The 22,918-nt window shown below is 41.8% G+C and overlaps 2 protein-coding genes across 3 annotated transcripts in view; both read left to right on the top strand.

Moving 5' to 3' along the window:
* Baz1b (bromodomain adjacent to zinc finger domain 1B) overlaps nt 1-22,918 on the top strand; it is a 69,785-nt gene that overhangs the window by 36,811 nt on the left and 10,056 nt on the right. For both annotated transcript variants that reach the window (XM_057763855.1, XM_057763854.1), the window contains 7 exons: nt 1,008-1,146; nt 7,137-7,270; nt 11,043-11,148; nt 13,092-13,190; nt 14,653-14,830; nt 17,138-17,320; nt 21,733-21,880. In XM_057763855.1, coding sequence (XP_057619838.1) covers nt 1,008-1,146; nt 7,137-7,270; nt 11,043-11,148; nt 13,092-13,190; nt 14,653-14,830; nt 17,138-17,320; nt 21,733-21,880 — 987 coding nt within the window. The remainder of the gene's footprint in view (nt 1-1,007; nt 1,147-7,136; nt 7,271-11,042; nt 11,149-13,091; nt 13,191-14,652; nt 14,831-17,137; nt 17,321-21,732; nt 21,881-22,918) is intronic.
* Nucleotides 3,341-5,465, top strand: LOC130870906 (glutamine synthetase-like). The gene has a single exon (XM_057763857.1). The coding sequence runs from the start codon at nt 3,380-3,382 to the stop codon at nt 4,499-4,501; it is 1,122 nt and encodes a 373-aa protein (XP_057619840.1). The 5' UTR covers nt 3,341-3,379; the 3' UTR covers nt 4,502-5,465.

Raw genomic sequence — 22,918 nt, 5'->3', positions numbered from 1 at the left:
AGCTCCATAGATCAGGCCGGCCTTGAACTCACCAGAGATCTGACTGCCTCTTCCTCCAAGTGCTGGGATTAAAGAACATAAAAGTAGTGTGGTGGTAGTGTAGCATGCCTTTGAACTCGGTGGGTTGGGGGCAGAGTCAAGCAGATCTCTAAATTTGAGACCAACTTGATCTACATTATTGAGTTCCAGGATAGCTAGAGCGACATAGGGAATCCCTGTCTGGAGAAACCAAATAAGGGGGTGGGAGAAGTAGGCACAGTTGCATACATGTTTAATTTCCACTCTCAAGAATAAGATCTCCAAGAGTTCAGACCAACCAGGGGTACGTAGTGAGATCCTGTCTGAAAAACGGAAAAGGCATGAGCTTTCTGATTAGCCAATTGTTAGTTGGTACAATATTGTGTGTATGTTGTTTGGATTTGACTGCTTGGCAAACACTAGCACTGTACTACACTCCTAGTTCTACAATAAATACTGCGTCCCTTTCCCTGTCTTTACTTTCTTGATTTTATTTTTTCTTCTATCCGTCATGTTAAGGCAACAGCTATGATGGCACACACCTCTAATCCTAGGAGGCAGAGGCAGATAGACTTCTGAGTGTAAAGGCCAACCTGGTCTATATAGCAAGTTTCAGGCCAACTAAAGCAACATACATACATATTAAAGACAGATTGCTGTCAGGTTCTTTTTGGTCGAAATATTTCTTTTGGCAGTGTTCGGGGATGTGGGGTTGGTTTAGGAACTCCCTCTGTAGACCAGGATAGCCTTGCTCACAGAGTTCACTTACCTCCTCTGGGTGTAAAGGCATATGACACCACGTTCAGCTTGACTGAAATATTTTCTTCTTAATTCATCCCCATCTGTTTAGGGATCCTATGGCAATGAGGGATGTAAGGATTATAGGAGGATCATAGATGAGAGTTCAACTTTAGATGGCAAAAGAAGAAAGGAAGGTCCAGTAAACATGTACTTCATACAGGCATTTCTTGGTTTCTAATCTTTACCAGTGAGATTGGAACGGGAAGCTGAAGAGGAACGAATGCGGAAACACAAGGCAGCTGCTGAGAAGGCTTTCCAGGAAGGGATTGCCAAGGCGAAACTTGTACTTCGCAGGACGCCTATTGGTACAGACCGCAACCATAACAGGTAAGTTACTTGACCTATCTTGTGTCTTGTGGGTGGTCATAGTTGTTACTAGTTAGCGACCTAAAGTGCTAGAAATGAACTGTTCTGCTCAGTTTTCCACTTCTGTTTTTGGGTATGATTGTTTATTGTTCCTTTATTTCCTATTACTGGTGCCAGATGCTAGCTTTACAAAGTTAGGTAAGACAATCTTCCAGGCTCATTGGTAGCTTATGGCAGAGCTCTTGCATAAGCCTTGGGTTCTATTCCCAGTGCTGTGGAATTAAAAAAAAAAAAAAAAAAAAAATCTGCTCTGGCCCTTGAAGGTAGCATAGATAGGAAATTTAAATACAGACAAATGGACTGTAATCCAAATACTTCTTTTAAAATGGTTCCATATTTTGGGGCTACAGAAATGGTTCAGTGATTAAAGCACTTACTGGATTTGGATCTCAGCCCCCACATGGTGTCTCAGGACCATTTGAAACTCTAGTTCCAGGGGATTTGACACCCTCTCATAGTATGAGGAGCAGGCGGGCTGTATCCCTCCGCCTGGCTAGCTTATACCCGAAATAATTACAGAGAAACTGTATTCATTTAAACACTACCTGGCAGTTTTAATTAGCTCTAGCTTCTTATTGGCTAACTCTCACATCTTAATTAACCCATTTCTATTAATGTGTGTTGCCGCTGGACTGTGGCTTACTGGCATGAGTCTAACCAGTGTCTGTCTTGAGCAGGAGAATCATGGCGTCTGCCACTTCCCTTCTTCCCAGCATTCTGTTCTGTCTACTCCGCCCACCTAAGGGCTACCCAATCAAAAGGCCAAGGCAGTTTTCTTTATTCAACCAATGAAAGCCACACATAAAAAGAAGAACCTCCTATACCATTTCCCCTTTTTCTGTTTAAACAAAAAAGAAAGGGTTTCACTTTAACATAGTAAAAGTATATATAACAAAACATTTATGAAGCAAGAAGTACAGTTACAATATTTATCTTTTATCATAATAAAGTAAAACTATAACTATTCTTCAACTCCATCAAAGACTCCATAAGGATATAATATTACCGAAGTAAGCAGGAAGTATTGTAAGCAACTTACAAAACTCTAGAAATGACAGAGACATCTCGCTGCCTGGACAGTCACCCAAAGATCTTTTGTACCATTGGGACATCTATCTTTAGTCTACGGGCATATAGTATCTAGCAGATATTTCCATAAAGCAGGAAATTTCAAAGACATTTCAGTCACTTTCTTCTGTATCCTGCAGAATGTCTTGCAGACTCTTTCATGAATCAGGAACCCTGATGAAGGAACATCTCACCTTTAGGCAAGTTCAGCTGTCCTCTCTCTGCGGGTTCTTTGTGTCCAGTTAAGCAGTCTAGGCAAGAGCAGTTTCTTGCCCAAATGGCTAATCAACTCCATAAGGAGCCTTTTCGATGCCCATCTTCCTCTTGAAGTAGATTGGTGTTGCCAGGAGCAGACGTGTCTCATTGTCATGAAAAGCCCTAAGTTATTAAAACATTTTAAAAGCCATATTCTGTAGTCTTTGAAAGATATGAAGAATACCTATCTGAAATATATCTATGCATATCTAGAAAATCTAACTAACATGACTACAAACTTGATTATTATAGATGATTATCCATTAACTTACTAACTATACATTACATTTTTTAAATGAACTACACAATCACAATACCTTAATCAAGATCAGAAATATGCATATAACAAAACTGACCTTAAATTAGTATCAGTAAACCATGATTCATATCAGTGCAAATTATTCATATCTATATCATATCCCCCTTTAAATGTAAAAGAACATTTATAAACAATATTTGGGAATATGGATGTAGTTATTTCTCTCCAAACTGCTTCGTGCTGTATGGGGGAGCTGTTAATTAGGTCTTTCATGGTATATCCTGTTTGCTAGGTTCCTCTCAGTCAGCAGTTGAGCAAAATAATTTTTTGAGGATGTTCACAGCAACCTTTCAGGAGGGCATGGTCTATCATACCATATTGATCTAGAAGCAGTTCTCATCTTCTGTGAAAACAAAAGAAAAACCTCTTTTCCAAAGCATCATATCCTTAGACCCAAATTTTAAAGTCAAGATACCGGCAGAGCCGAGAATGGGAGTTGAGCGTGTCGTCTGAGCCCCACACCGATCTCCTCTCCGCTCTCTTCACCTCGCTCTTGTGGCCTGTCCACCCCATCCATCATCCTGCCGGCCACCACTAAGAACACCTTCCACCATGGCCACCTCAGCAAGTTCCCACCTAAACAAAAACATCAAGCAAATGTACATGTCCCTGGCCCAGGGTGAGAAAGTCCAAGCCATGTATATCTGGGTTGATGGGACCTGCGAAGGGCTGCGCTGCAAGACCCGCACCCTGGACTGCGAGCCCAAGTGTGTAGAAGAATTACCCGAGTGGAATTTCAATGGCTCTAGTACCTTTCAGTCTGAGGGCTCCAACAGTGACATGTATCTCAGGCCGGTCGCCATGTTCCGGGACCCCTTTCAGAAAGAGCCCAACGAGTTGGTGTTCTGTGAAGTTTTCAAGTACAACCGGAAGCCTGCAGAGACCAATCTAAGACACACCTGTAAATGGATAATGGACATGATGAGCAACCAGCTCTCCTGGTTTGGAATGGAGCAGGAATATACTCTCATGGGAACAGACGGACACCCCTTTGGTTGGCCTTCCAATGGCTTCCCTGGGCCCCAAGGTCCATACTACTGTGGTGTGGGAGCAGACAAAGCCTATGGCAGGGACATCGTGGAGGCTCACTACTGGGCCTGCTTGTATGCTGGAGTCAAGATTATAGGAACAAATGCCGAGGTCATGCCTGCCCAGTGGGAATTCCAAATAGGACCCTGTGAAGGAATCCGCATGGGAGATCATCTCTGGGTGGCCCGTTTCATCTTGCATCATGTATGTGAAGACTTCGGGGTGATAGCAACCTTTGATCCCAGGCCCATCCCTGGGAACTGGAACGGTGCTGGCTGCCATACCAACTTTAGCACCAAGGCCATGTGGGAGGAGAAAGGTCTGAAGTACATCGAGGAGGCCATTGAGAAACTAAGCAAGCAGCACCAGTACCACATTCAGGCCTACGATCCCAAGGGGGGCCTGGACAATGCCTGGCGCCTGACTGGATTCCATGAAACCTCCAACATCAACAACTTTTCTGCTGGCGTTGCCAACCGCAGTGCCAGCATCCGCATTCCCCGGACTGTCGGCCAGGAGAAGAGGGGCTACTTTGAAGACCGTCGCCCTTCTGCCAATTGTGACCCCTTTGCTGTGACAGAGGCCATCGTCTGCACTTGCCTTCTCAACGAGACTGGCGATGAGCCCTTCCAATACAAGAACTAAGTGGACTAGGCTTTGAGTGATGCTGAGCCCTTCCTAATCATCCCACTCCAACTCTTTCCTGTCCCAGCTCTGCCCCTACTGTAACTCAAAGGATGGAATATCAAGGTCTTTTTATTCCTCATGCCCAGTTAATCTTGCTTTCATTGGTCAGAATAGAGGGGTCAAGTTCTTAATCTCTCCACACCCAACCCTCATCTTTTTTTTTCTATCTAGCTTTTTTTTGGGGGGGGGGGGAGGTAACCACTGCTTCATCTCATCAGGAATGCATGTCCAGTAGGCATAGCTGTCACAGAGCGGGTATATTTGTGAGAGGAGGAATTTTTCTTCAGGATAGTTGGAAGCACGGGTCCACTGCTTGGATTGACGATTCCCTGTTGGTAGAGAGCTGTTAGTTCAGGTAAAACTGACTTTCTGTTCCCAGTGGAAGGTAGGTGAGGAGCAGTTGGAGGGTGCTCCCTTGTACCGTGTTTCCCTTGCTTGGGGGAGTTTATGCCCTCCATGGAGACAGCTCAGTGTGTCGCCTGATGGACAGCCCTGCTGTAACAGAAGAAAAGGTTCTTAGTTCTTGGTCCTCCGTTTATAACAAAGAGCAGAGTGGTATTTTTATATTTAAATGTAAAATCAAAAAAGTTATATATATGGATGTGTGGATATATGTGTCTTTCTAATTGAGAAAACCACCCTCATCCCTGGGTTTGCCAAGTTTAAGTGAAGAGCTTGGTTGGAAGGAAGGATCTCTTGAGCAGGGATGGGGATGAAGTACCAGGAATGCTAGTTATCTGGGGCTCAGCTTCTTCATTACTATGTAGGGTTTCCCTGCCCACTCTGCAAGAGCAGAGATGCTGGACAGGTAGCAGGTGGGATGCCATTGTTTGCCACCACCTGATCCCATGCTTAGGCTAAGATGCATATGTATCCACACACGAGTTAGAGGTATGAGTTGGCTGGTCAACTTGAACATTGTTACTGACGGGGGGTGGAGATTATTTCTTGGTGGGACTAGCATGTCACTAAAGCAGGCCTTTTGATATATTAAATTTTGTAAAGCAAAACAAGTTCAGCTTCTAATCAACTCTGTAGGGTAGGGTTTCTAACTTTGCAGAACTGCCTGTTTGCATCAGTGTCTCCTTCCAGTTTGCTCTGGGAGGAACTGAGGACAGGCTTGGAGTTAAAACATTTGTCATGTTGTATCCTAGTGTCTCGTCTCCCAGCAGAATATTCCTTCCCTCCTTAGGAATCCTATGGAGTTTTGTTTTTCCTTTTATAATAAACATACCCCACCTCCACCCCCCCCAAAAAAAACATAAAGTCAAGATACCTTTAGAACATATGCTGGTTTAGCTTAGCAGACCACACAATGAAATGTCTCTGTATTTAGCTCCTTCATAGTCAAAAAATTTAAAGAAAACACAATCATATACAGAATTTAGGCTTTCTCCGAATTTTCCATTTTTACATGGCTTATTTTCCTTCTTTTAATCTATGACTATCTGTTCTGTGTCTCTTTAAAGACTTTGCCCTTTTTTTAAGCATTAACTTTACTTTATGATTTTTTTATACTCTCTTTCTTCTCTCTCCCAAGCCTATGTATATCTATCTAACACTATGACTCATTTAGAGGTCTTTTATGTCTGAATCTGTCCTGTTGTGAATCTGTAATTCTTTACTATCCAGGAGCACTTCTTAAAATGCTAAGCACTTCTTAAAAACTTAAGATGCGCCATGTAAGCCGGGCGGTGGTGGCGCACACTTTTAATCCCAGCACTAGGGAGGCAGAGGCAGGCGGATCTCTGTGAGTTCGAGACCAGCCTGGTCTACAAGAGCTAGTTCCAGGACAGGCTCCAAAACCACAGAGAAACCCTGTCTCCACCCCCCCCCCCCAAAAAAAAAAGATGCGCCATGTAGGGGTAATAACGGTACTGCCTGTTTTCTGCCCAGTCTAAACCTTAACTACGCTGTTATTATGATAATTATGATAGTTCCTACCTGAGATCAGCACAGTTCAGCATGGCAGAGCAGGAGCCGCTCCTGCCTCAGAGCCATTTGGTGCCCCTGAGCCACGTGCAGTTCCAGGCACACAGCAGTCCACATTGCCATCAAGCTCTCTGATCCCAGTGGGTTACCAGTCCCACATATGTACATGAAGGCAAAACCCTGACACAAATAAAGTCATTTTGTTGTTGTTTTGTTAGTTTGTTTTAGAGACAGGGTTTCTCTATAGCTTTGGAGTCTGTCCTGGAAGTAGCTCTTGTAGACCAGGCTGGCCTTGAATTCACAGAGATCCTCCTGCCTCTGCCTCCTGAGTGCTGGGATTAAAGGCATGCGCCACCACTGCCAGGCCATAAAGTCATTTTAAAATATTTTAAATTCATGCATTGTGTGGAACCTGAAAATACAGAATAGATGTTACAGGAATGACACAGGCATTAGATGAGTTCCAGATGCCAAGGCATCTTTGTTATGTTTTTTTCTTTACAACTTCTCTGTGTCAGATTGTGAGGAAGGTGCTGTCAGCTGTATTTCGTGCTCCTCCACCTTGTTAGGCAGCCACTCCAGGAGTAAAGTGACCCAGCCTTCTCTCTGCCCACTGTCTCATTTGTCATGGATGTTACTAAGTCCTGGTTGTGCTTTGTAGATACTGGCTCTTCTCAAATGAAGTCCCAGGATTATTCATTGAAAAGGGCTGGGTGCATAACAGCATCGACTACCGGTTTAAGCATCACCGCAAAGACCACAACAATTCACCTGATGAGGATTACTGTCCCCGCAGTAAGTATATCGTCATTCTTTCACAGGTGGGAGGTGTCATGTCTAGAATCCATTGAGTAAGTCTGAAGTATGGAGCAGCACAAAGCACTGTGTCTGAAGTATGGAGCAGCACAAAGCACTGTGGAGTTCTAGTTTTCGTTTGTGAGTGTATGTCTTCCTGGGAGCTGTGACCACACCATAGCTCAAGAAAGAGCACGGCGTGTTGCTGTCATGGGAAAAGATTTAAATTTCACATGCTGTTTCTGTTGAATGTATTTTGACCTTCCTCTTTTATAAAGATGAAACGTTTCTGTTTGAAACAGTGTCTTGCTCTATAGTTCAGGCTGTCCTAGAACTATCAAGCCTCTGACCTCAGCTTCTTGAGTGCCAGGATTGCAGGTGTGACCTTCACTCAGGCTTCCTGATGTTTTAAGTAGGGACTCTGTGGTTTTAACTAGCTCATGTAGAATAGAGCCCGAGGCCTTTACTCTGCCACCTATCCCAGGCACATGTTTTCTTTATTACCACCCTAGCTTCTGGCTCAGCTTGGTGAAGATGAGTGTGTAGAGAGCCTAGTAGTTCCTCACAAAATGAGAGAAGAGGTGATGCACATGGGTAAAGATTAATTATGAAACGTGTTTTGTGCAAAGCAAATTTAGGTGTGCTAGGGGGTTTACAGCAAAAAAAAAAAGACAAGGTCCTGGATGTCACTTCACTATAATCCTAGTAAGGAGAAAATAGACAATATTTAATTTTAATTAAGTGGCTGCTCATTGTGAAGGTAATCTCAGCACTTAGGTAGGAAGGTTGTGAATTTGAGACAACCTGGGCTGCATGGTGAGAACCTGTCTAAAACCTGTGGGTGGGTGCAGAAGGTTTACCAAGACTGAGGTACAAAGACATGAGTCTATAGTTATCGTTCCTTGGTAGGCTGAAACAGAGGCATAACTTGAACTGATAAGTTGAACAGGACAACCACCAAGAAGGAGACCACCCCCTGCTTGGGACCTCAATAACGAGGATGGTTTTGAAGTTTTTTTAAGATTTTACAAGTGTGCCAGGCAGTGGTGGCCCATGCCTTTAATCCCAGCACTCGGGAGGTAGAGGCAGAGTCTGAGTTGAGGCCAGCCTTGTCTACACAACAAGTTGTAAGACAGCCAGGGCTCTTGAAACCCTCTCTTGAAAAACTAAAGAACGAAACAGGTGTATGTGTGTGTATGTTGCTTGCAGCTATGTGTGTTTTGTTTGCATGTGTGTGCAAAGTGGTGCTATGTTCATTTGGTGCTGGTGGAAGTCAGAAGAGGGCATCAGATTCTCTGGAACTAGAGTTACAGATATGTTAGCTTCCTTGTCGGTTCTGGAATTTAAACCCTGGTCCTATGGAAAGGCAGCCAGTGCTCTTAGCCCCTGAGCCCTGACTTTGGACTCTCCTTGTAGCCTAGGACAACCTTGAACTCTTAGTTCTCCTGCCTCTATCTCTCAAGTTTCTGGGATTACAGGCATGTAACATCTTGCCTGATTTTTTTATTCCCATTTTGAAATAAAAATGCATTTTTAGAAAATTGACAGATGGGCATGGATTTTACTTGATTTTTTTTTTAATATCTGTGACTGTTTGGCCTATGTGTATCTGTGCACCACATGTGCACAGGCCTCGTATCCTCGGAGGCCTAGGCACTTGTGAGCAACCCTGTCTCCAATAAATAAATATATAGGTGATTTAGAAGCATTTGAAGAGTCACTGATAATATTTTTCATATGAATGTTGGCTGTGAAGTATATTAATTGATAAAATAAGTGATAAGTATAATTTGCATAACTTATATTCTTTCTTCAATGTATATATGTGTTGAATATGTTCAAAAGGGAAAACTCTCAGAAGATGCTTTTCTTTGTAGTTAAAAGATTCTTTGGACCTTAATAGGAAGTTTGACAGCATTTCCACCTCTGCCCACTAGATGTCAGTAGCCACGTCCATATGTCTTCAATGCCTGCACAAATCCTCTGGCTGGTAGCTCCCCTCCCTGTTAAGAGCCATTGGGTTATAATAACCTAATGAAGTTTGCCTCTCAAATATTGTATTTCTCCAAGAAATTACTTTTATTCTAAAGTAGTGCTTGATTTTAGAAACTCCTCATACAAACTTAGTATTCACAGACTTAATAAGAAAACCAGGCTGGGTGATGGTAGTGCATGCCTTTAATCCCAGCACTCAGGAGGCAGAGGCAGATGAATCTGAGAGTTTGAGGCCAGTCTGGTCTACAGAGTGAGTTCCAGGACAGGCTCCAAAGCTACATGAAGAAACCCTGTCTTGAAGAAAAACAAAAAAGAAAACCACTAATTTCTTCATATATACCTTTAAGGCTTTTTCATGTTAATTTTTTATATTTATTTTCATTTTTTTAAGACAGGGTTTCTTTTAAGACAGGTAGCCCTGGTTGTTCTGAAACTCACTCTGTAGATCAGACTGGCCTTGAACTCACGGAGATCCACCTGCTTCTGCCTCCTGGGCGCTGGGATTAAAGGTGTGCAACAGCACTGTTGGTTTGTAATATAGATTATATCACCTGCAGAAAATTCTGCTTTTGGTGTACTTTACAAATATGTGAGGGACTGGTGAGGAAGTTGAGCTAGAAAACATTTGGCTGTGAAGTCAGACCCTTCATGTTCGATAGTGATTCCAACAGGGTATGGGGCTGTAATTGTGCTCAGGTCTGCAGGCCTGGTGTTAGGCACCTCTATGTAGGGCTTATCTTAATTAATAACCCTTTTTTTTTTTTTTTTTTTTTTTTGTGGAGACTGGGTCTCAATATGTAGCCTAGAAGTTGCTGGCCTTGAGCTCAGAGATCTCCCTGTTTCTACTTTCCAAGTGCTGGAATTAAAGGATGAGCCACCACATCCTGCCAAATGAATAATTTCTTTATTTGCTTTGATATGAAGTTAATTAGTCATTTTCATCTTAGCATCTTTTTTTTTTTTTTTTTTTTTGTCTGTATGTAACTTAGGCTGTCTTAGAACTTACTCTGTAGACCAGGCTGGCCTCAAACACACAGAGCTGCATCTTCTTCTACCTCTGAGTGCTGGGATTAAAGCCGTGCACCCCCACTGCCTTGAACAATTCAGTTTGTTTAAGGTTTAAACTGTGCAGCTATTTACCTGTAGAGAAAAAGTATAGCTGCTCTCTTTATAACAGAGTTGTATCTTAAAATTCCATTAGAAACTTAATGTACTATGTATTGAGATTGCATGTAATCCACCTACCCTACCAGATGTGTAGTTTAGCCCCGTGGTTGCTCTTTGCAGTGTAGAGTGCCAGACACTACTGTCTACTCTGGCAGAGGCACGGCTATCTACAATGCCAGCCTTCGAAAAGCCTTGAAAATAGTTTCTAATAGAAGTATTACTACAAAACGAGCTGGGAACCCTGCATACTACATATATGATATGAATATCCACTATTTTAAAGCATTTTGTTTTGGGGGGCTTTGTTTGTTTGGTTTTAACAAGCAGATATTTTATCAACGTTTAGAATTTCATTTTTCCTCATAATACAGCATTGCGTATTATGTAATGGTCTTGTATAACATTATGAATACTCATGAATCTGAGAATAGGAATGTTTTAGGTGGTTCTTAAATTTTATTAACTAAAATTTATTTAGTAAATATAAACATGTTCTGTGTTTAATATGTCGCATCTATATATTTTGGTCTGGGCATGGAGTTTGCTTAGGTTTTTTAATAAGGAGTTGGGTTTTTTAATGTATTAAACTTAACGTTTGTGTTTTCCTTAGATAAGAAAGCAAGTCTAGGCAAAAATGCCAGTATGAATGCACACCATGCATCAGCACTAGAAGCTGCTGTGGAGACCACGGTGCCCAAGCAAGGACAGAACCTATGGTAACAGGAACACCCGTTGGCTTGCTCATCCTATTCCTTTCCATTGTTGATGAAGAAAATACTCAAAACAGTGACATTAAGAATATTTTGTGTTGCTTAGTTTTTGCACATCAAAGCTAACTGTTGGGCAAGGGTGTGGCTCAGGAGACTGCTTGCCTAGCTTGAGTTGCATCCTCCAGCAGCTCATAAACTGTATATGGTGGTACATTCCTATAATCTCAGCACTCAGGAGATCTTAGCAGGAGGATCAGGAATTTAAGGCCAGCCTGGGCTTCATTGAGACCCTGTCTCAAAAGAAAAAAATCAAAAAACCTCACTGTTTTAAAACCAGATGTGATCTTTTGGTAACCAGCTATTTTTCTCAAAGTTTAAGATTTGATTTTCTCTTTTCCAAAAACAGTTTGGGGAGGAAAAGGCTTATTTTACCTTATAGGTTACAATCTATCATCCAGGGAAGCCAGGGCAGGAGCTTGTGGCAGGAGTCACAGGAGGATAATGTTTACTGGCTTGCTCCCAGCTTCACTTTGAGCTGCCTTTCTTTCCACCTGCATTGGGATGGTACTGTTCACAGTGGGCTGGCTCCTCCTATGTCAATTAGCAGTCAAGAAAATGCCACACAGATGTGTCCACATGATTATCTGATGGAAGCAATTCCTCAACTGAGGGTCCCTTTTCCCTGTTGTGTCCAATTGACAACCTAGATTAGCTAACATACCCCTTTATAATACAACTTTGTATATTTTGAGCTGGATTCACTGCTGATTCTTTGTGGGGTGGTGCAGTTTTGAGACAGAGTTTCTCGGTAGCTTTGGGACCTGTGCTGGAACTTGCTCTGTAGACCAGGCTAGCCTAGAACTCACAGAGATATGCCTGCCTCTACCTCCCACGTGCTGGAATTAAAAGCATGTACCACCACCACCTGACTTACCCCTTATTCTTGAGACACAGAGTCTTACACTATTATAGCTCAGGCCAGTCTGGAACTCAACTCTGTAACCCAGGCTAGCATTGCGCTCACTCTACCTGCTGTAGCAGGAATCCCAAATGCTAGGATTACAGACATGCACCAAGTCTGTTGTACAGTACATCTTATGTAGCATCCTTTTTGGTTCATAAATATGAAGTATTTTGATTTGGTGATTACACTTTAAAAACCATGTATAAAGTAAAATTAAGACACATACAGTTGGGACTGGAGAGATGACTCAGAGGTTAAGAGCACTGACTACTCTTCCAGAGGTTCTGAGTTCAATTCCATGGTGACTCACAACCATCTGTAATGAGATCTGGTGTACTCTTATGGCATGTACATGCCAGCAGAACATTTTATGCATATAAATAAATAAAATTTTAATAAACATACAGTCATTAAGTAAATTTTACTCATTGAAAATAGTTTTTAAATACTGTTGGTCTCTGTACAGTTCTGCTTTAGGCAAAGAACTAGATTTTGAGAAGGTCTTTGCTACTTTTGATTGCATAAAATAACGTTTGATTGCATAAAATATCTATATCTTAGCATTTTTAGTCTGAGGTATAAAGTTTACTTTTTGAAGTTGTATGGGGCATGTTTTCTACTGCCTTTATAAAGCCTGTCTCTGGTAGTGGTGGCACATGCCTTTAATCCCAGCACATAGAAGGTAGAGGCAGGGAGTTTGAGGCTAGCCTGGTCTACAGAGCAAATTCCAGGACAGCTATGGCTATACAGGGAAACCTTAGCTTAGAAAAAAACGAACAGATGTCTGTATTTTATCAGGAGACCTTGACTCCTCCCATAACTGAAAATAAAGTTAATATTAGGCCTCATGGGAATAGTAAATGGTAGACTTAGATTGAAAACAGTCCAAAATTCTGCATTTCACACTCACTGTTAGCCTGAGACTACATATACTGTTTGATTTTAATTGTTTTTCCAACTTGTAAGGTTTGTTTTGCTTCTACAGGTTCTTATGTGATAGTCAGAAGGAACTGGATGAACTGCTAAATTGCCTTCATCCTCAGGGAATAAGAGAAAGTCAGCTTAAAGAGAAACTGGAGAAAAGGTAAGGGTTTCTTCTTGTTGCTCACATCTTCTAAGTATAAACGTCAATATCTGAGCGATGTAGTTTTGAAATAAATTCCCTATGTAGACCAGACTGACTTCCAACTCAGAGAGATCTGCCTACCTCTGCCTCTCTAGTACTGGGACTAAAGGTGTGCGTCAAGCATGATACCCAACCAGATGTTTTTTGGTTTGAGCTTGTTTGCATGCTTTCTTTGTTGTGTTTTGTTTGTTTTTTAATTTATTGATATTGTGAATATAAGTGTTTTGTCTGCATGTATGTCTGTACCATGTGTGTGCAGTGTCCTGGAAGGCCAGAAGAGGGTGGGGATCTCCTAGGACTGGAGTTTAAGATGGTTGTGAGCCACCGTGTAGATGTTTGGCAATCAAAACTGGGGTCCTCTGGAAGAGCAACCAGGATTCTTAACAGCTAAGCCATCTCTCCAGCCTCAACTTGCATGCTTATTTGAAAGAGGGTCTTATATCCAGATTGGCCTTGAACTCACTATAGTCAAGATGACAACTTTTAACCCTCTTGCCTCTACCTTGTATATGATGGTGTAGTTCTCAAGGAGCTTTTGCCTAGAGTGGGGTACAACTATAGCTGGCTTTTTGTTGATAATCTATTAAAGTAAAGTCATAAAAATAAAGTTTATAACTCTGCTGTTGACATAACTTGTAATCTTTTTTAGCATCATGTTTATTTGGAAAAATACACATTTAAGTCATATATGATTTAGGGTAGCATAATTGCTCTTTGACTAGTGTGTGCCTTTCATCAAGCCGTGAGCCATTTTATTTACATAGTATTGGAAAAATGCTTTCCTGTCTGAATTAGTGTTTAAAACTGATCTGTCAATATTAATGATAGACCAAAGGTTAGAAGTACCATAAATGTCTATCAGTTGATCTGCAGAAAGACAAAATGTTACATGTCCAAACAGCATATCACGCAGGAGAAGGGTTGAAAGCTAGAGAGATGGTTGTTTAGAACACAAGAGATGGTTGTGCAGAACATATACAGACAAAAGACCCATAAACATTAAAAAAATAGATAAGAGCCGGGCGGTGGTGGCGCACGCCTTTAATCCCAGCACTTGGGAGGCAGAGGCAGGTGGATCTCTGTGAGTTCGAGGCCAGCCTGGTTTACAAGAGCTAGTTTTGGGACAGGCACCAAAGCTACAGAGAAACCCTGTCTCGAAAAACCAAAAAAAAAAAAGAGTGAAGCACTAGTTTGTACTGCCACCTGGGTATCAAAATATTATACTGTGCACTGAAACATTGTACTAAGCAAAAGAAGCCAGACACAAAAAGCTGCATATTGTATGATTCTGTTTGTGTGAAACATCAATATCCAATATATGATAACACAGAAACTGAGTACCAGTTATAGCTGCTGGGGGATCAGAAGTACCTCTGAAAGTTTTTATACTTCTCCTTTTTCCTTATTCCAACTCTTGTAGGTACCAAGAAATTACTCACTCCATTTATCTGGCTCGGAAGCCAAATTTGGGTTTAAAATCTTGTGACGGCAACCAGGAGCTCTTGAACTTCCTGCGGAGTGATCTTATTGAAGTGGCAACAAGGCTGCAGAAAGGAGGACTTGGCTATATGGAGGGAACATCAGAGTTTGAAGCCCGGGTAAGAGGGCAAGAAAGTACTCATGAAAGCTGCTGCTTTAGAAACTCATTTTGGAGTCATTTCCTGAGCTGGTGTCTTACCTGTTTGGATTTGTTTTACATATATGTGGGACCAAAAGTTTATGTAACTTTTTTTGTTTTCATCAGGCAGGGTTTACTATGTGGCCCTGACTGGAACTCACTGTGTAAGATCAGGCTGGCCTCAAACACAGTAATTTAACTCTGCTTTGTTGTAATAAGAGCGGCGGCGGGGCTGCGTCCCCGGCACCCAGCTGCCCGCATGGCTTATGCCCCGAAATAATTACACGGAAACTGTATTCTTTTAATCACTGCCTGGCCCATTAGTTCCAACCTCTTATTGGCTAGCTCTTACATATTGATCTAACCCATTTCTAATACTCTGTGTAGTACCACGAGCTGGCTTACCAGGAAAGATCTTAACCTGCGTCTGTCTGGAGTGGGAGAATCATGGCGACTCACTAACTCGGCTTCTTTCTCCCAGCATTCTCTTCTGTTTACTCCACCCACCTAAGGTTTGGCCTATCAAATGGGCTAAGGCAGTTTTCTTTATTAGTTAACCAATGAAAGCAACAGATAAAATACAAGAACCACCTCCATCACTGCTTTCTGAGTAGTAAAAGTATACACCACTATGCCTGATTATATTGTTTATATTGGTATGCCTTGTGTAACTGACAAGATAGTAGTGCACAGTGTTTAAGAATACAATTTTATGTCCAGGCCATGGTGGCAGAGGTGAGCAGATCTCTGAGTTCAAGGCCAGCTTGGTCTACATAGTGAGTTCGAGGACAGGCTCCAAAAGCTACGGAAAGAAACCCTGTATCAAAGAAATTCACACACACACACACAATTTTATGAGCCAAGGGGGTAGCTCAGTGATAAAGAGCACATACTGCCCTTGTAGAGCCCCATGTTTACTTTTCAGCACCCATGTCCGACAGTTCACAGCTTCCTGTACCTCCAGCTCTAGAGAATCAGACACCTTTGACCCTGTTGGGCATTGCACTCTTGTGCATACTCCAAGCAGACACATACGTATAATTAAAAATAAAATAAATCTTTATAAAAAATGTAAACCAAGCATGCCTTTAATCCCAGTACTTGCGAGGCAGAGGCAAGCAGGTCTTTTGGAGGCCAGCCTGGTTAAATAGTGAGTTCAAGCCAGCTAGGATTACCTAGTGAGAGACCCTGCAACAAAAAACTTTTTAAAATATTTATTTATTTGATCCTTTTCTTTTCAGACAGTGTGTTACTGTGTAGCCTTGGCTGGCTGGTCAAGAACTTGACACGTTGACCAGCCTGTCCTCCAACTTAAGAAATATGCCTCCTCTGCCTCCCAAGTGCTAGGATTAAAGACTTGTACCACCACTTCCAGATAAAAAGTTTATCTTCGTTATGTATTGGATATGTGCATATGTGTTCTTGTCCATGAAGTAGAGGTGCTGTATCCCACTAGAGCTAGAGTAACTGGTGATTGTAAACCTCCTGGCATGGGTGCTGGGATCTGGTCCTCTGCAAGAATAGTATGTACTGTTAACTGCTGAGCCATCTCTGCAGCTTCAAAAAGAATATAATTATGATAGTGATTTAGTGCTTGCCTCTTCATCCATCAAATAGACAAAGATTTAATGGAGATGGAAGAGTGAAGCTCAATACCTGATCTCCGCCAGAAAGTAAGGAAAGCTTGAGCCTTCTCAAACTGTCTTTGCTTTCCTTGCTTGTGGTTTTTTTTTTTGTTGTTGTTGTTGTTTGTTTGTTTGGTTTTGGTTTTTCGAGACAGGGTTTCTCTGTGGCTTTGGAGCCTGTCCTGGAACTAGCTCTGTAGACCAGGCTGGTCTCAAACTCACAGAGATCCGCCTGCCTCTGCCTCCTGAGTGCTGGGATTAAAGGTGTGTGCCACCATTGCCCGCCCTTGCCTGTGTTTTATTTCTGATTTTAATTTTGTGGTACCGATGTTTAAACCCACAGCCTCACACTTGCTAGACACACCCTCCAAGCCTCAGCCCTCTAGTTTGTTCTGCATGTAGTGGTAATAATTACTGAGTGGAAGGGTTCCTTAGAGGAGGTGGAATTTGGTGGTTCTGGGTCCGTTCACTGGGAAGTGGAGGTAGTCGGGTACTGGTAGATACATAGTCCTTTAGCTAAGGCTTGCAGATAATTCATGTTAGGGAATTTATAGACAGACTTCTTTCTTTTTTTTTTTTTTTTCTGTTCATCTAGAGAATAGACGGACTTCTTTCTTTGTCTTGTCCTCCTCTCAGACTCATTTTTAAATCCTCTCCTGTAGGTCATTTCCTTAGAGAAGCTGAGAGATTTTGGTGAATGCGTCATCGCCCTTCAGGCTAGTGTCATAAAGAAATTCCTGCAAGGATTCATGGCTCCCAAACAGAAGAAAAGGAAACTTCAAAGTGAAGATTCCACAAAGTCTGAGGAAGTGGATGAAGAGAAAAAAATGGCTGAGGAAGCAAAGGTATTCAGTTACTGAATCTGAGTTGTGGATCCTTGCTTTAGGGTCCTTATTTGAGTGTAGGAATGAGAAGTAGGGAGGCAGTTATAGCTGTTTGAGTTAAATCACTAATAGATAACTGCACGATGAAAATGGAGTAAGGTAGGAAGTACACTGAACCTGCTTGTCCTTTCACAGTAAACTGTGAAACCCCAGTTCTTTCTTGCAGTGACAGTGTAGCCAGCTGGTTGCTGTGGCTCCTTGTTCCTTGCTCAGCTTCACCAGAGAGGTATTGTGCTTGTATCATTTCATCACTAACTCAGGAAATATGGGAGTTCCCATAAGGTTTCTACTAAACAAAGATCCCTTTCATACCTTTTCAGAGCTCAAGATACCTGGTGTGGTATAGCAGCCCTTTAATCCCATCTCTCAGGAGGTGGAAGAAGGCAGGTCTCTGAGTTCAAGGCCAGATCTCTGTAGAGACTCTGCCTCAAAAGGAAAAAAAAAGTAATCCAAGCCATCATGAGTCTGGGCCCTCTGTGCTGATGAAAAGGAATGGTCCCTAGGATGACTTGTGAGGGGTGCCAGGGTAATCAGAGCTCCCCAGCAATAGGCATAGGAGCTGGGTCCTGAAGTTTAGAATGAAATGAAATTTGTCTCTTTGTCAGTTACAAGTCTGATTTTGTTTTTGTTTTAGACAGTAGTCTCACTGTGCTGATCTGGAACTCTTGTTTTGCTTTTTTTGAGACAGCGTTTCTCTGTGTAGTAGCCCTGGCTGTCCTGAAACTCGCTTTGTTAGCCAGGCTGACTTTGAACTCACAGAGATCCATCTGCCTCTTTCTGTGCTAGGATTAAAGGTGTTTGCTGCCATGCCTGGTCTCTTTGCTTTCCTTTTTTTTTTTTTTTTTTTTTTTTAATTTAATTTATTTTTATTTAAGCCAGGCTCAGCTCCCAAGTGGTGGAATTACAAGGAAGCATCACAACAGCCAGATAGTTTAAGAATAAGTCTACTCTCAGGGGCTACAGAGCTGGCAAGGCAATTGAGAGCATTGGCTGTTCTTCCAAAGGACCTGGGTTCTGTTTCCAGCACCCACATGGTAGCTAGCTTCAGTAGTCAACAAGTCCTCTTGTGTGCATATGTGATTTCAAGCAAAAATATTCAAGAGTAAGTCTACTACTTTCTTAAACACCTCTGGAGTTTGTACACAGTTGTGTTTCTCCTTACTTTTCTTAGGCCACAAGAGGTACGTGATTCAGAGAGGATCATTTGGGGTAAGGGACTGGTTTACTTCATAGTGGTACTTCTTGCTTATGTCAGTTTTTACTGGAACAATCCTTCTGAGTTGCTTTTAATGACCTTTAGCAACCAGATAACCTAGGCGATCTCTAAGATAGCTCCTGCCTCAGACTCCCGAGTGCTGAGGTTACAGACCCGAGCCACCAGACCTGGATCAAATTTCTTTATTATTTTAGTTGTATAAGTTTGGAGTACAGAGTGGTAAATCAGTCTGTGTGTGTGCAGTGTATACAGTGATCAAATCAGAGTAGTCAGTATTTCCTCTCTAAACAGTCTTTAAAGTTCATTGCACTTATTTATGAGGTACGGTTTTGTTAAGTGCTACATGGGTTTTGTTTTTAACTCAAGATGTGTGTGTGTGTGTGTGTGTGTGTGTATACATGTACATTTGTGTGCCACCGCTAGTGTGTGGAGGTCAGAGGACAACTTGAAGGAGTCTGTTCTTTCATCATGTAGGTCTTGAGGATAGAATTCCTGGTGTCAGGCTTGGTTTCAGTCGCCTTTAACCTGTGAGCCATGTTGCCCTTTAACCCAGCTTTGTTGGAAAGACTCTTGGAAAAAACCTCATCTTTCCTTGCTATTTATTTTTCCTGTAGTTGTTTGTTTGTTTGTTGTTTTTTTCCCTCTGAGGACCAATGGATAATTAAGTCCTATTAAGGTCCCTTTGTGTATTAAACCCTGAGCTGAAATAAAATGTAAGCCCTTTATGGGTCCAGACAGTGTAGAAATGGAGAGCTTCTTGAAAAATCAGGCTGCTGCTGAGTGGTTCTGTTGTATTCTGTATTAGCAATGTCCTGCAGCTCCCACCAAAGGTCAGCTTTGCCACAGCTCAAAATTTTCCACTGTCCTTCTTTGAAAGTTTCCACTTAGCAAGGGCCAGGGATTCCTTGGCTAGTATCGGGCTGGTACATGAGTTTATGGTAGTCTCTCATCTGGGCTCCAGTTTCTTTAGTTCTGTCAGATTGTTTCTCAGGTAGTTTTTAAGTTTTAAAAAGTTACATTTATGTGTGTATGCCTGCTTGTGTGTGTATGCGCCATGTGCATGCAGTGCTCTCAACAGCCAGAAGGCATCAGCTCCCCTGGAACTAGAGTTATAGGTAGATGTCAGCTACCTGATGTGAGTGCTGTACTGAACTGGAATCCTTTAGAGCAGGAAGTGCTCTGGGCCCACTCTGTAGTCCTTATTTTATGCCTATGTTGTTTGCTTAAATTGAGAAAGGTAATGTATACTTTAGGAAAATCCTTGAGTGTTGGGATAACAGATGTATGCCACTATGCCCTGCTTTCTTTGGCTTTGTTTGTTTGTTCTGACAACCCTATTGTCTTTTAATTTTTATTTTCTATTTTATTTATTTATTATGAGACATTGTTTCACTCTAGCTCAGGCTGGCCTTGGATTCTTAGTGATCTTCCTGCCTTCACCTCCCAAGAGCTGAAGTTACAGATCTAATCCACTGTGGGAATCTCTGCAACCACTACAGCCAGCAGAGTAATGAGACAAGAAGGCAGTTCAATTAAACACAACTAAATAACCAGTGTTGGTTTAGACTTTGGAGTCTGACACTGAGTAGTTTATTTTAGGCATATGTAAGCACAGCACAATTTGGCCAGAACTTTACAGGTATAATGAACTCAATCATATGTGTGCAGTAAAGCAGAGTACTCTATAGAGACTGGAGATGATTACATCAAGCTGGGATCTATAGATTGAGAAAAAACAAACTTAGGATAAGGGTATAGTGATGGATCTGGTGTGGTCTTCAGCCACACAGATATTGCAACATCACCAGGCTAGACTACATTTCTGCTTCCAGCCTTCTGGGAGGGTAACAGGTTATACATCCCTTCCTTAGAAGCAGAACCCTTGTGTGTTTAGCATTCCAGGTTCCCTAGTGCTTATCTGTGAGCACAAGGATCATACCTCCTACAAAGTACCAGACCTGGCTTGACTTTTCTTCATTATTTTAGTGGTATAAATTTATAGTGTGTAATATGATAACTTAGTATGTGTACACAGTGTGGACAATAATCAACTCAGAGTAGCTAGCATTCCCTGTCTTAAAATACACGGCATTTATTTTTTTTTTAGATTTTTTTATTTTATGCATATGAGTGGCTTGCCTGCATATATGTATGTATGTGTACCACATGTGTTTTTGGTGTCCACAGAAGTAAGAAGAGGGAGGATGTTGGAACACCTGAACTGGAGGTGTGGGTTGTTGTGAACCACCATGTAGGTACTGGGAACTAAACCCAGGTCCTCTGCAAGAACACCAAGTGCTCTTAACCACCTTGCCCTCTCTAGCCTCATTTAAACACTCTAAAAGTTCATTAATAGCTAATAATTGTGCAAAATTTATGAGGTACTATGTAATATTTAAATGTGAACTCACAGCTGGGCTGTTGTGGTATACACATTTAATCCTAGCACTTGGGAGGCAGAGGCAGGTGTATCTCTATGACTTTTGAGGAGAGCCAGGTCTATACACAGAGAAATTCTGTCTTCAGAAAAGTGTGAATTTGCTCATGAATTTGGTTGTCTTTCTGGTGCAGGTACCTCATAGATACTTCATGTAACAGTCTGTGTTGGTGGTGTGTCCTGTCAAAGCAGCAAAGTTTTCCATTTGAATGGTGTTTTGTGAAAGACTCTTGTACAGCCTTGTATTCCTTCCAAGTCTGGATAACTGTCTTTCTAGTGTTGAGCAAAGAGGCTGGTGATGTGGTTTGACATGTAAGGTCCTTCCTGGATACTGTCCACTTCCTAAGCAGAGGCTTACTGTAAGCATTTAACTTCTAGCAAAGTAAGGTGCCTGCTGAGCCATCTCCAAGTTTTATAGGCTGTACATTGATGCTTATGCTGGTTTTTATTACTATTTCTAGATGATACAGCATTCTCGAGCAATTTCTCTGGAAGAGACGTGTTTCTTCTTGCCTCCACTCCATACTTAATCTCGGTGTGATCTTTGCCAAGTTTGTTTTTTATCCTTTGAAGCCTTGGGTTTGGGGCTATAATATAAATGAATGGTTTTAATGAAAATCTAGGAGGGCAGGTTATCTTCAGAACTCCGTTATGTCTTCACCCATTCCTAGCCCTTTGAGGTCATGGTCATAATTCTAGGCTGTTTTACTTGCTTCTTAGGTTGCCTCTGCACTGGAAAAATGGAAGACAGCAATCCGTGAAGCACAGACCTTTTCCAGAATGCACGTTCTACTTGGGATGCTTGATGCATGTATCAAGTGGGATATGTCTGCAGAAAACGCTAGGTGCAAAGTTTGTCGGAAAAAAGGTATACATTGAGGAGAATTGCCCATCTGAGTGTTTGGGACTAGGCTTTCCATGCTCAAAATCTTTTCTCTGAAGTAATTTTTGGTGCACTATGTTCCCCCTCTCCTTGTATGCACACATTGTAATTGTTGTAGGGCAGGTTTTCTCTTTGCAGTTTCACTGGTGAGTTAGCGTGTGTTCACATCTGCAGTGTATGACTAGAGCAGCTGCTGTGTCAGTCTTGAGAGTTTCTACGGGAGTAAATTAATGTATCTAAAATCTATAGTCCTTTAGACATCTTAGAGCATTAGTCACCCCCTCCAGCAGGGGGCAGTCTTTGCTTTGCACATTGCCCGCTTTAGCCCTGAATGCAGAGCATTTGAAAATGTTTTATGCTGTGGTTGTCCACATGATTTACTATTTCTTGGCTAATGCTACCTTATAAACTAACTTAGGGCTCAGTTTCCAAAGAGTGAAACACTCCATAGACTCATTTGTTGTACAGCTGACATAGGATGAAAGTTGGGAAAGGGAGTTAACCATATAAAGTTCATACAGTATACTTTCAAATGTGAAGAAACCAGATCACTCAAACATGTGTGTTTTGGGATCCAAGAAGAACAGCAGAGTCTCCTACCATTGCTTGATTTTTGCTGCCTTTTAGTTAAAATACACACACACAAAATTTAACAATTGTTTTATTTTATTTATTTATTTACTTTGGGATAAAGTCTCATTATGTAACTCTGGCTAGCTTGGAACTCAAAAGGATCAATCTGCTTCTGTCTCCTGAGAGCCCAGCCATCTCTTAGTAAATATTAATTGTCCTGCCCTGGTTGTTGACCAAATGCTTGCACATAAGCATGAGGCCATCGTCCTTTGGTGCAGTCACATAAATGTTGATTGCGCATGATGACCCGCTTGTCCTTGCTCTTGGTTGGTGGAGACAAGAGGTTAGAGGTTTCACAGAACAAGTGTCCAGTCCTGCATTCACATAAGAAACCCTGCCTCAGTATATAACGTGGAAAGCTATTAAATAATATGAGTAACATCAGCCTCT

The sequence above is a fragment of the Chionomys nivalis genome, chromosome 3 (genome assembly GCF_950005125.1).
Source record: "Chionomys nivalis chromosome 3, mChiNiv1.1, whole genome shotgun sequence".
NCBI classification, from domain to species: Eukaryota; Metazoa; Chordata; class Mammalia; order Rodentia; family Cricetidae; genus Chionomys; species Chionomys nivalis.
Note: the sequence above shows the minus strand (reverse complement) of the source record. Positions and strands in the feature narration are given on the sequence as shown.